At 44.1% G+C, this 13,078-nt stretch overlaps 1 protein-coding gene across 1 annotated transcript in view; it reads left to right on the top strand.

Annotated features, from left to right (window-relative positions):
* Positions 1-12,422, top strand: part of col6a4a (collagen, type VI, alpha 4a) — a 105,341-nt gene extending 92,919 nt beyond the window's left edge. Inside the window, exons 46-49 of the mRNA XM_079570267.1 lie at positions 7,463-7,662; positions 9,212-9,382; positions 11,749-11,796; positions 12,248-12,422. Of these exons, the coding sequence (XP_079426393.1) occupies positions 7,463-7,662; positions 9,212-9,382; positions 11,749-11,796; positions 12,248-12,420 (592 nt within the window). The 3' untranslated portion in view covers positions 12,421-12,422. The remainder of the gene's footprint in view (positions 1-7,462; positions 7,663-9,211; positions 9,383-11,748; positions 11,797-12,247) is intronic.
* Positions 12,423-13,078: the final 656 nt, after the last annotated feature.

The following is a 13,078-nucleotide window of genomic DNA, read 5'->3' as shown; positions in this document are numbered from 1 at the left end:
CATGACTGAAACATGACTGAAACATGACTGAAACATGACTGAAACATGACGGAAACATGACGGAAACATGACGGAAACATGACGGAAACATGACGGAAACATGACGGAAACATGATTGAAACATGACTGAAACATGACTGAAACATGACGGAAACATGACTGAAACATGACGGAAACATGACGGAAACATGACGGAAACATGACTGAAACATGACGGAAACATGACTGAAACATGACGGAAACATGACGGAAACATGACGGAAACATGACTGAAACATGACGGAAACATGATTGAAACATGACGGAAACATGACGGAAACATGACGGAAACATGACTGAAACATGACGGAAACATGACTGAAACATGACGGAAACATGACGGAAACATGACTGAAACATGACGGAAACATGACGGAAACATGACAGAAACATGACGGAAACATGACTGAAACATGACGGAAACATGACGGAAACATGACGGAAACATGACGGAAACACGACGGAAACACGACTGAAACACGACTGAAACATGACTGAAACATGACGGAAACACGACTGAAACATGACGGAAACATGACGGAAACATGACTGAAACATGACTGAAACATGACTGAAACATGACGGAAACATGACGGAAACATGACTGAAACATGACTGGAACATGACTGAAACATGACGGAAACATGACGGAAACATGACGGAAACATGACGGAAACATGACGGAAACATGACTGAAACATGACGGAAACACGACGGAAACATGACGGAAACATGACTGAAACATGACTGAAACATGACGGTAACATCTCAGAAACATGACTGAAACACGACGGAAACACGACGGAAACATGACGGAAACATGACGGAAACATGACGGAAACATGACTGAAACATGACGGAAACATGACGGAAACACGACTGAAACACGACTGAAACATGACGGAAACATGACTGAAACACGACTGAAACACGACTGAAACACGACTGAAACACGACTGAAACACGACTGAAACACGACTGAAACACGACGGAAACACGACGGAAACACGACGGAAACATGACGGAAACATGACTGAAACATGACTGAAACATGACGGAAACATGACGGAAACATGACTGAAACATGACTGAAACACGACTGAAACACGACTGAAACACGACTGAAACACGACTGAAACATGACGGAAACATGACTGAAACACGACTGAAACACGACTGAAACACGACTGAAACACGACTGAAACACGACGGAAACATGACGGAAACATGACGGAAACATGACTGAAACATGACTGAAACATGACGGAAACATGACGGAAACATGACGGAAACATGACGGAAACATGACGGAAACATGACAGAAACATGACTGAAACATGACAGAAACATGACTGAAACATGACGGAAACATGACTGAAACATGACGGAAACATGACTGAAACATGACTGAAACATGACTGAAACATGACTGTAACATGACTGAAACATGACTGAAACATGACTGAAACATGACGGAAACATGACTGAAACATGACTGTAACATGACTGAAACATGACTGAAACATGACTGAAACATGACGGAAACATGACTGAAACATGACTGAAACATGACTGTAACATGACTGAAACATGACGGAAACATGACTGTAACATGACTGAAACATGACTGAAACATGACTGTAACATGACGGAAACATGACGGAAACATGACTGAAACATGATTGAAACATGACTGAAACATGACGGAAACATGACGGAAACAGGACTGAAACATGATTGAAACATGACTGAAACATGACTGAAACATGACGGAAACATGACTGAAACATGACTGAAACATGACTGAAACATGACTGAAACATGACGGAAACATGACGGAAACATGACGGAAACATGACGGAAACATGACGGAAACAGGACTGAAACATGATTGAAACATGACTGAAACATGACTGAAACATGACGGAAACATGACTGAAACATGACGGAAACATGACGGAAACATGACGGAAACATGACTGAAACATGACGGAAACATGACTGAAACATGACTGAAACATGACTGAAACATGACTGAAACATGACGGAAACATGACGGAAACATGACTGAAACATGACTGAAACATGACTGAAACATGACGGAAACATGACGGAAACATGACTGAAACATGACTGGAACATGACTGAAACATGACGGAAACATGACGGAAACATGACGGAAACATGACGGAAACATGACGGAAACATGACTGAAACATGACTGAAACATGACTGAAACATGACGGAAACATCTCAGAAACATGACTGAAACATGACTGAAACATGACGGAAACATGACTGAAACATGACGGAAACATGACGGAAACATGACTGAAACATGACGGAAACATCTCAGAAACATGACGGAAACATGACGGAAACATGACGGAAACATGACGGAAACATGACTGAAACATGACTGAAACATGACTGAAACATGACGGAAACATGACTGAAACATGACGGAAACATGACGGAAACACGACTGAAACATGACTGAAACATGACTGAAACATGACTGAAACATGACTGAAACATGACGGAAACATCTCAGAAACATGACTGAAACATGACTGAAACATGACGGAAACATGACGGAAACATGACGGAAACATGACGGAAACATGACGGAAACATGACTGAAACATGACTGAAACATGACTGAAACATGACGGAAACACGACTGAAACACGACTGAAACACGACGGAAACACGACGGAAACATGACGGAAACATGACGGAAACATGACGGAAACATGACGGAAACATGACTGAAACATGACTGAAACATGACGGAAACATGACGGAAACATGACGGAAACATGACGGAAACATGACTGAAACATGACGGAAACACGACTGAAACACGACTGAAACACGACTGAAACACGACTGAAACACGACGGAAACATGACGGAAACACGACTGAAACACGACTGAAACACGACGGAAACACGACGGAAACACGACGGAAACATGACGGAAACATGACGGAAACATGACTGAAACATGACGGAAACATGACGGAAACACGACTGAAACACGACTGAAACACGACTGAAACACGACTGAAACATGACGGAAACATGACTGAAACACGACTGAAACACGACTGAAACACGACTGAAACACGACTGAAACACGACTGAAACACGACGGAAACACGACGGAAACACGACGGAAACATGACGGAAACATGACTGAAACATGACGGAAACATGACGGAAACACGACTGAAACACGACTGAAACACGACTGAAACACGACTGAAACACGACTGAAACATGACGGAAACATGACTGAAACACGACTGAAACACGACTGAAACACGACTGAAACACGACTGAAACACGACGGAAACACGACGGAAACACGACGGAAACATGACGGAAACATGACTGAAACATGACTGAAACATGACGGAAACATGACGGAAACATGACTGAAACATGACTGAAACACGACTGAAACACGACTGAAACACGACTGAAACACGACTGAAACACGACGGAAACATGACTGAAACACGACTGAAACACGATTGAAACACGACTGAAACACGACGGAAACACGACGGAAACATGACGGAAACATGACTGAAACATGACTGAAACATGACGGAAACATGACGGAAACATGACGGAAACATGACTGAAACATGACAGAAACATGACTGAAACATGACAGAAACATGACTGAAACATGACGGAAACATGACTGAAACATGACGGAAACATGACTGAAACATGACTGAAACATGACTGTAACATGACTGAAACATGACTGAAACATGACTGAAACATGACGGAAACATGACTGAAACATGACTGTAACATGACTGAAACATGACTGAAACATGACTGAAACATGACGGAAACATGACTGAAACATGACTGAAACATGACTGTAACATGACTGAAACATGACGGAAACATGACTGTAACATGACTGAAACATGACTGAAACATGACTGTAACATGACGGAAACATGACGGAAACATGACTGAAACATGATTGAAACATGACTGAAACATGACTGAAACATGACTGAAACATGACTGAAACATGACGGAAACATGACTGAAACATGACTGAAACATGACTGTAACATGACTGAAACATGACGGAAACATGACTGAAACATGACTGTAACATGACGGAAACATGACTGAAACATGACTGAAACATGACTGAAACATGACTGAAACATGACGGAAACATGACTGAAACATGACTGAAACATGACTGTAACATGACTGAAACATGACTGAAACATGACTGAAACATGACGGAAACATGACTGAAACATGACTGAAACATGACGGAAACATGACGGAAACAGGACTGAAACATGATTGAAACATGACTGAAACATGACTGAAACATGACGGAAACATGACTGAAACATGACTGAAACATGACTGAAACATGACTGAAACATGACGGAAACATGACGGAAACATGACGGAAACATGACGGAAACATGACGGAAACATGACGGAAACAGGACTGAAACATGATTGAAACATGACTGAAACATGACTGAAACATGACGGAAACATGACTGAAACATGACGGAAACATGACGGAAACATGACGGAAACATGACTGAAACATGACGGAAACATGACTGAAACATGACGGAAACATGACGGAAACATGACGGAAACATGACTGAAACATGACGGAAACATGACTGAAACATGACTGAAACATGACTGAAACATGACTGAAACATGACGGAAACATGACGGAAACATGACTGAAACATGACTGAAACATGACTGAAACATGACGGAAACATGACGGAAACATGACTGAAACATGACTGGAACATGACTGAAACATGACGGAAACATGACGGAAACATGACGGAAACATGACGGAAACATGACGGAAACATGACTGAAACATGACTGAAACATGACTGAAACATGACGGAAACATCTCAGAAACATGACTGAAACATGACTGAAACATGACGGAAACATGACTGAAACATGACGGAAACATGACGGAAACATGACTGAAACATGACGGAAACATCTCAGAAACATGACGGAAACATGACGGAAACATGACGGAAACATGACGGAAACATGACTGAAACATGACTGAAACATGACTGAAACATGACGGAAACATGACGGAAACATGACTGAAACATGACGGAAACATGACGGAAACACGACTGAAACATGACTGAAACATGACTGAAACATGACTGAAACATGACTGAAACATGACGGAAACATCTCAGAAACATGACTGAAACATGACTGAAACATGACGGAAACATGACTGAAACATGACGGAAACATGACGGAAACATGACGGAAACATGACGGAAACATGACTGAAACATGACTGAAACATGACTGAAACATGACGGAAACATGACGGAAACACGACTGAAACACGACTGAAACACGACGGAAACATGACGGAAACATGACGGAAACATGACGGAAACATGACGGAAACATGACGGAAACATGACTGAAACATGACTGAAACATGACGGAAACATGACGGAAACATGACGGAAACATGACGGAAACATGACTGAAACATGACGGAAACACGACTGAAACACGACTGAAACACGACTGAAACACGACTGAAACACGACGGAAACATGACGGAAACACGACGGAAACACGACTGAAACACGACGGAAACACGACGGAAACATGACGGAAACATGACGGAAACATGACGGAAACATGACGGAAACATGACGGAAACATGACGGAAACACGACTGAAACACGACTGAAACACGACTGAAACACGACTGAAACATGACGGAAACATGACTGAAACACGACTGAAACACGACTGAAACACGACTGAAACACGACTGAAACACGACTGAAACACGACGGAAACACGACGGAAACATGACGGAAACATGACGGAAACATGACGGAAACATGACTGAAACATGACGGAAACATGACGGAAACACGACTGAAACACGACTGAAACACGACTGAAACACGACTGAAACACGACTGAAACATGACGGAAACATGACTGAAACACGACTGAAACACGACTGAAACACGACTGAAACACGACTGAAACACGACGGAAACACGACGGAAACATGACGGAAACATGACGGAAACATGACTGAAACATGACTGAAACATGACGGAAACATGACGGAAACATGACTGAAACATGACTGAAACACGACTGAAACACGACTGAAACACGACTGAAACACGACTGAAACATGACGGAAACATGACTGAAACACGACTGAAACACGACTGAAACACGACTGAAACACGACGGAAACATGACGGAAACATGACGGAAACATGACTGAAACATGACTGAAACATGACGGAAACATGACGGAAACATGACGGAAACATGACGGAAACATGACTGAAACATGACAGAAACATGACTGAAACATGACAGAAACATGACTGAAACATGACGGAAACATGACTGAAACATGACGGAAACATGACTGAAACATGACTGAAACATGACTGTAACATGACTGAAACATGACTGAAACATGACTGAAACATGACGGAAACATGACTGAAACATGACTGTAACATGACTGAAACATGACTGAAACATGACTGAAACATGACGGAAACATGACTGAAACATGACTGAAACATGACTGTAACATGACTGAAACATGACGGAAACATGACTGTAACATGACTGAAACATGACTGAAACATGACTGTAACATGACGGAAACATGACGGAAACATGACTGAAACATGATTGAAACATGACTGAAACATGACTGAAACATGACGGAAACATGACTGAAACATGACTGAAACATGACTGTAACATGACTGAAACATGACTGAAACATGACTGTAACATGACGGAAACATGACGGAAACAGGACTGAAACATGATTGAAACATGACTGAAACATGACTGAAACATGACGGAAACATGACTGAAACATGACTGAAACATGACTGAAACATGACTGAAACATGACGGAAACATGACGGAAACATGACGGAAACATGACGGAAACATGACGGAAACATGACGGAAACATGATTGAAACATGACTGAAACATGACTGAAACATGACGGAAACATGACTGAAACATGACGGAAACATGACGGAAACATGACTGAAACATGACGGAAACATGACTGAAACATGACGGAAACATGACGGAAACATGACGGAAACATGACTGAAACATGACGGAAACATGATTGAAACATGACGGAAACATGACGGAAACATGACGGAAACATGACTGAAACATGACGGAAACATGACTGAAACATGACGGAAACATGACGTAAACATGACTGAAACATGACGGAAACATGACGGAAACATGACGGAAACATGACGGAAACATGACAGAAACATGACGGAAACATGACTGTAATTGTCGTCTCCACAGCCAGGGGCCGCTCTTCGAGGAGGAGGAGGAGGTGTTTGAGGAGGAGCAGGAGCGTTTCCAGGAGCACACGGGCCCCGGGCAGTCGCTGAGCGGGGGCTCCCAGGGGGGGTCCCAGGGGGGGGCCCAGGGGGGGCAGGTGGACCTGGTCCAGACCTGGACCAGAGGAGACGGACAGACCTTTGTGTCCACAGAACTACACGGTAAGAAACATGTGAACACGCCTGTATCTGTGTCTCAGGTGTGTCTCACTAACACTGGGACAAACATTCCCACCGCGTCGCTCAAAGTAATAATAATCTCATGATTAAAGTGACGCTGCTTCAGTTTCACTGAGTCCTGAAGCCTCATGTGGCACAGTTTAGTGAACTCTTGGTTTCGCCGTCGTCTCGTCTCTGAACGATGCCTGTTTCCTGTCGTTTCCTGTTTCCAGTCATTTCCTGTTTCTTGTCGTTTCCTGTTTCCTGTCACTTCCTGTTTCCTGTCGTTTCCTGTTTCCAGTCACTTCCTGTTTCCTGTCACTTCCTGTTTCCTGTCACTTCCTGTTTCCTGTTTCCAGTCGTTTCCTGTCACTTCCTGTTTCCTGTCGTTTCCTGTTTCCTGTCGTTTCCTGTTTCCTGTCACTTCCTGTTTCCTGTAACTTCCTGTTTCCTGTTGTTTCCTGTCATTTCCTGTTTCCTGTCACTTCCTGTTTCCTGTCGTTTACTGTTTCCTGTCGTTTCCTGTTTCCAGTCGTTTCCTGTCACTTCCTGTTTCCTGTCGTTTCCTGTCGTTTCCTGTCACTTCCTGTTTCCTGTTGTTTCCTGTCATTTCCTGTTTCCTGTCACTTCCTGTTTCCTGTCGTTTCCTGTTTCCTGTCGTTTACTGTTTCCTGTCGTTTCCTGTTTCCTGTTGTTTCCTGTTTCCTGTCACTTCCGGTTTCCTGTCACTTCCTGTCTCCTGTCACTTCCTGTTTCCTGTCGTTTACTGTTTCCTGTCATTTCCTGTTTCCTGTCACTTCCTGTTTCCTGTCGTTTCCTGTTTCCTGTCGTTTACTGTTTCCTGTCGTTTCCTGTTTCCTGTTGTTTCCTGTTTCCTGTCACTTCCGGTTTCCTGTCACTTCCTGTTTCCTGTCGTTTACTGTTTCCTGTCGTTTCCTGTTTCTTGTCGTTTCCTGTTTCCTGTCACTTCCTGTTTCCAGTCGTTTCCTGTTGTTTCCTGTTTCCTGTTGTTTCCTGTTTCCTGTCGTTTCCTGTTTCCTGTCGTTTCCTGTTTCTTGTCGTTTCCTGTTTCCTGTCACTTCCTGTTTCCAGTCGTTTCCTGTTGTTTCCTGTTTCCTGTTGTTTCCTGTTTCCTGTCGTTTCCTGTTTCCTGTCGTTTCCTGTTTCTTGTCACTTCCTGTTTCCTGTCGTTTCCTGTTTCCTGTTGTTTCCTGTTTCCAGTCGTTTCCTGTTGCTTCCTGTTTCCTGTCGTTTCCTGTTTCCTGTCACTTCCTGTTTCCTGTCACTTCCTGTTTCCTGTCGTTTCCTGTTTCCTGTCGTTTCCTGTTTCCTGTCACTTCCTGTTTCCTGTCACTTCCTGTTTCCTGTCACTTCCTGTTGTTTCCTGTCACTTCCTGTTTCCAGTCGTTTCCTGTTTCCTGTTGTTTCCTGTCGCTTCCTGTTTCCTGTCACTTCCTGTTTCCTGTTGTTTCCTGTTGTTTCCTGTTGTTTCCTGTCTCCTGTCACTTCCTGTTTCCTGTTGTCATGTGTCTGACCCGTGTGTGTCTTGCAGCACGCTGCTCGTTAGCCGTAGACTCGGGGGTGGAGTGCGGCGAGTACCGGCGCCGCTGGCACTTTGACTCCGCCCTCTCTGCATGCGCCCCCTTCTGGTTCGGAGGCTGTGGCGGAAACGCTAATCGCTTTAGCTCGGAGCATGAGTGTTTGCAGACGTGTGGCCGCCAGCGTAAGTCCCTCGTGACTAACACGGGTAACTAACTGTAAACCAACTGTAACTAACCATTACTAACTGTTAACGAACTGTAACTAACCATTACTAACTGTTAACGAACTGTAACTAACCATTACTAACTGTTAACCAACTGTAACTAACCATTACTAACTGTTAACCAACTGTAACTAACCATTACTAACTGTTAACGAACTGTAACTAACCATTACTAACTGTTAACGAACTGTAACTAACCATTACTAACTGTTAACCAACTGTAACTAACCATTACTAACTGTTAACGAACTGTAACTAACCATTACTAACTGTTAACGAACTGTAACTAACCATTACTAACTGTTAACCAACTGTAACTAACCATTACTAACTGTTAACGAACTGTAACTAACCATTACTAACTGTTAACGAACTGTAACTAACCATTACTAACTGTTAACGAACTGTAACTAACCATTACTAACTGTTAACCAACTGTAACTAACCATTACTAACTGTTAACCAACTGTAACTAACCATTACTAACTGTTAACGAACTGTAACTAACCATTACTAACTGTTAACGAACTGTAACTAACCATTACTAACTGTTAACGAACTGTAACTAACCATTACTAACTGTTAACGAACTGTAACTAACCATTACTAACTGTTAACCAACTGTAACTAACCATTACTAACTGTTAACGAACTGTAACTAACCATTACTAACTGTTAACGAACTGTAACTAACCATTACTAACTGTTAACGAACTGTAACTAACCATTACTAACTGTTAACCAACTGTAACTAACCATTACTAACTGTTAACGAACTGTAACTAACCATTACTAACTGTTAACCAACTGTAACTAACCATTACTAACTGTTAACCAACTGTAACTAACCATTACTAACTGTTAACCAACTGTAACTAACCATTACTAACTGTTAACCAACTGTAACTAACCATTACTAACTGTTATCCCATGGTCTGGGTGAATCCTGGACTCTGATTGGCTGGTGCATTATTTTGGTGTAACCGCACACGTAGTCCGGTGGTTAAATCACTGGGATGTCACTCCGCTGTGGCGTCGCCATAGCAACGCCTTTACATTTCTATTGGAAACGGTTAAGGCTGTTCATCATTTTCAGACGTACATAAAATGATCCTGCATTGAAGCATCTTTGTCTGGATTAGTAAAGTCAGACATAAAAGTTTGAGTTGGGGGGGCCCAGGTGTGAGCGACTCCACCGCAGCTGTTTCTTCAGGTTAACCCCTGAACTCCCGCCTGAACCGAGCACGTTTTCTCCAGCTCGGCTTTACCCCAATCCAAAAGCTTCTGGAAAAAAAGGTGTGAAAATAGCGACAGAACTGAGACGAAAACAAGGATGAAGATGTGACAAAAATGTGACCAAAAAAAAGACAAAAAATGTGACAAAAAAAGACAAACAAAAAACAAACAAAAAAACAAAAAGACAAAAATGTGACAAAAAAGACAAAAAAAGACCCCAAAAAAAAAAGAAATAAAAAAATAAAATAAAAAAAAAAAGACAAAAAAACCCCAAAAAGATAAAAATGTGACAAAAAACGACAAAAAAAAGACAAATAAAGTGACAAAAAATAAGGTAAATAACTGGTGCCCACGAGTGGCGCATATCAGTGTTTCCTTCCAGGGAAAAGTGTTTCCGGGTTAGTCCTGTTGTGTTGTGATTCTGTGCTGATGTTGTGTCGTTGAGCCTGACTGAGATCCTCGTAATAGCTGCGGAGAATGACTCGCTCTGAGACCAGCCTTCAGTGACCGGCTAATAACCCACACAAAATAGTCCCGTAGTCTGGCAGATTTAGTGACTTTAGTCAATGAGAAACACATTTATTATAAATGTTAGGTTTGTGGGACCCTGGTATAAGCGGATTAAACAACGAGGAGCCGCGTTAGACGTTAGAATGCAGGAGGAACAACACTGTGTCGGGCGTTAGAACCGACTAACGCGGCTCCGAGCTGTTTAATATTTACTTAACGAACTGTAACTAACCATTACTAACTGTTAACCTGTTATCTGCCGTTCTGCAGATCCAAATCACAAAATGTATTAAAAGATTTGCCGATGACGTAACAGGTTAACAAACATCACTAACTAACCATAACTAACCATGATTAACAAACTATAATTAACGATATTTTTCATTAATAGTTGATGTTTTTTCTGGGAAGTTCAGTAAAATAATCATAAAAATAATGAAACAAATGACAAAGTCACATGACACCTGTAATGAGACGACACCCAATCAGGCTTCAGCTCTGAAGGCCCGCCCTCGGCGCTGACTGACAGACAAAGGGACCAATCCTGTGACTCTGAGTTGTGTTTGTGATTTTTTTAGAACCAAACGTGGTCCTTCAGCCGCCGCAGACTGAGCTGCTGTCAGAAGGTACGACCTCCTCCTCCTCTCTCCTCCTCCTCCTCTTCCTCCTCCTCCTCCTCTCTGACCTCCTCCTCTCCCCCTCTCCCTCTCCTCCTCCTCCTCCCCTCCTCCCTCTCTGACATCCTCCTCTGACCTCCTCCTCCTCCTCCCTCTCCTCCTCCTCCTCCTCCTCCTCCTCCTCCTCCTCTCCTCCCCCTCCTCCTCTGCTCCTCCCCCTCCCCCTCCTCCTCTCCTCCTCCTCTCCCCCTCCTCCTCCTCTCCTCTCCTCTCCTCCTCCTCCTCCTCTCCTCTCCTCTCCTCCTCCTCCTCTCCTCTCCTCCTCCTCTCCCCCTCTCCCCCTCCTCCTCTCCTCTCCTCCTCCTCCTCTCCTCTCCTCTCCTCTCCCCCTCCTCCCCTCCTCCTCCTCCTCCTCTCCTCCTCTCTGACCTCCTCCTCTGACCTCCTCCTCTCTCCACAGCCGCCTGCTCGCTCCCTCAGGACCCCGGCTCTTGTGCCGATTACTCCATGATGTGGTTCTTTGACGCAGCTCAGAACGAGTGCTCGCGTTTCTGGTTCGGCGGCTGCGGCGGAAACGCAAACCGCTTCACCACAGAGCAGGAGTGCGAGGCGCGCTGTGTGGGCGCGCGGTAGACCCGGACCCAGGACCTCGACCCAGGACCTCCTCACAGGACCTCCTCACACGACCTCCTCACACGACCTCCTCACAGGACCTCCCCTCAGGCCCCTCCTCCCCCTCAGGCCCCTCCCCTCCCCCTCAGGCCCCTCCCCTCCCTCAGGCCCCTCCTCCCCCTCAGGCCCCTCCTCCCCCTCAGGCCCCTCCTCCCCCTCAGGCCCCTCCTCCCCCTCAGGACCCTCCCCTGAACCCGTGACGCCGGCGCTGACGCTCTGCTGTGATTGGCTCACGGTGACGACACTGACGTCCTGTAACTACTGTAACCGCTGGTGCTAAGCCCCGCCTCCTCACATGACATCATCGCTTTTTAAAGTCGTCACTTTGTTTCCGTTGTTTCCGTTGTTCATGTTTTTACGGGTGACTCAGACGAGAGTTTGTGAATCAACAATAAAAACTCTGAAACTTTCTGTGTTTCTGTTTCTTTAAACCTTTCACAGCTCCATTAGTACTTTAATACTTTAGTACTTTAGTACTTTAGTACTTTAGTACTTTAGTACTTTAGTACCCATCCATCCATTTTCTTCCGCTGTATCCGGGGCCGGGTCGCGGGGGCAGCGTCTCAGCAGAGATGCCCAGACTTCCCGATCCACGCACACCTCCTCCAGCTGTTCTGAC

This window comes from Gobius niger, assembly GCF_951799975.1.
Source record: "Gobius niger genome assembly, chromosome: 13".
Lineage (NCBI taxonomy): Eukaryota > Metazoa > Chordata > Actinopteri > Gobiiformes > Gobiidae > Gobius > Gobius niger.
This window is presented reverse-complemented; position numbering and strand designations above follow the sequence as displayed.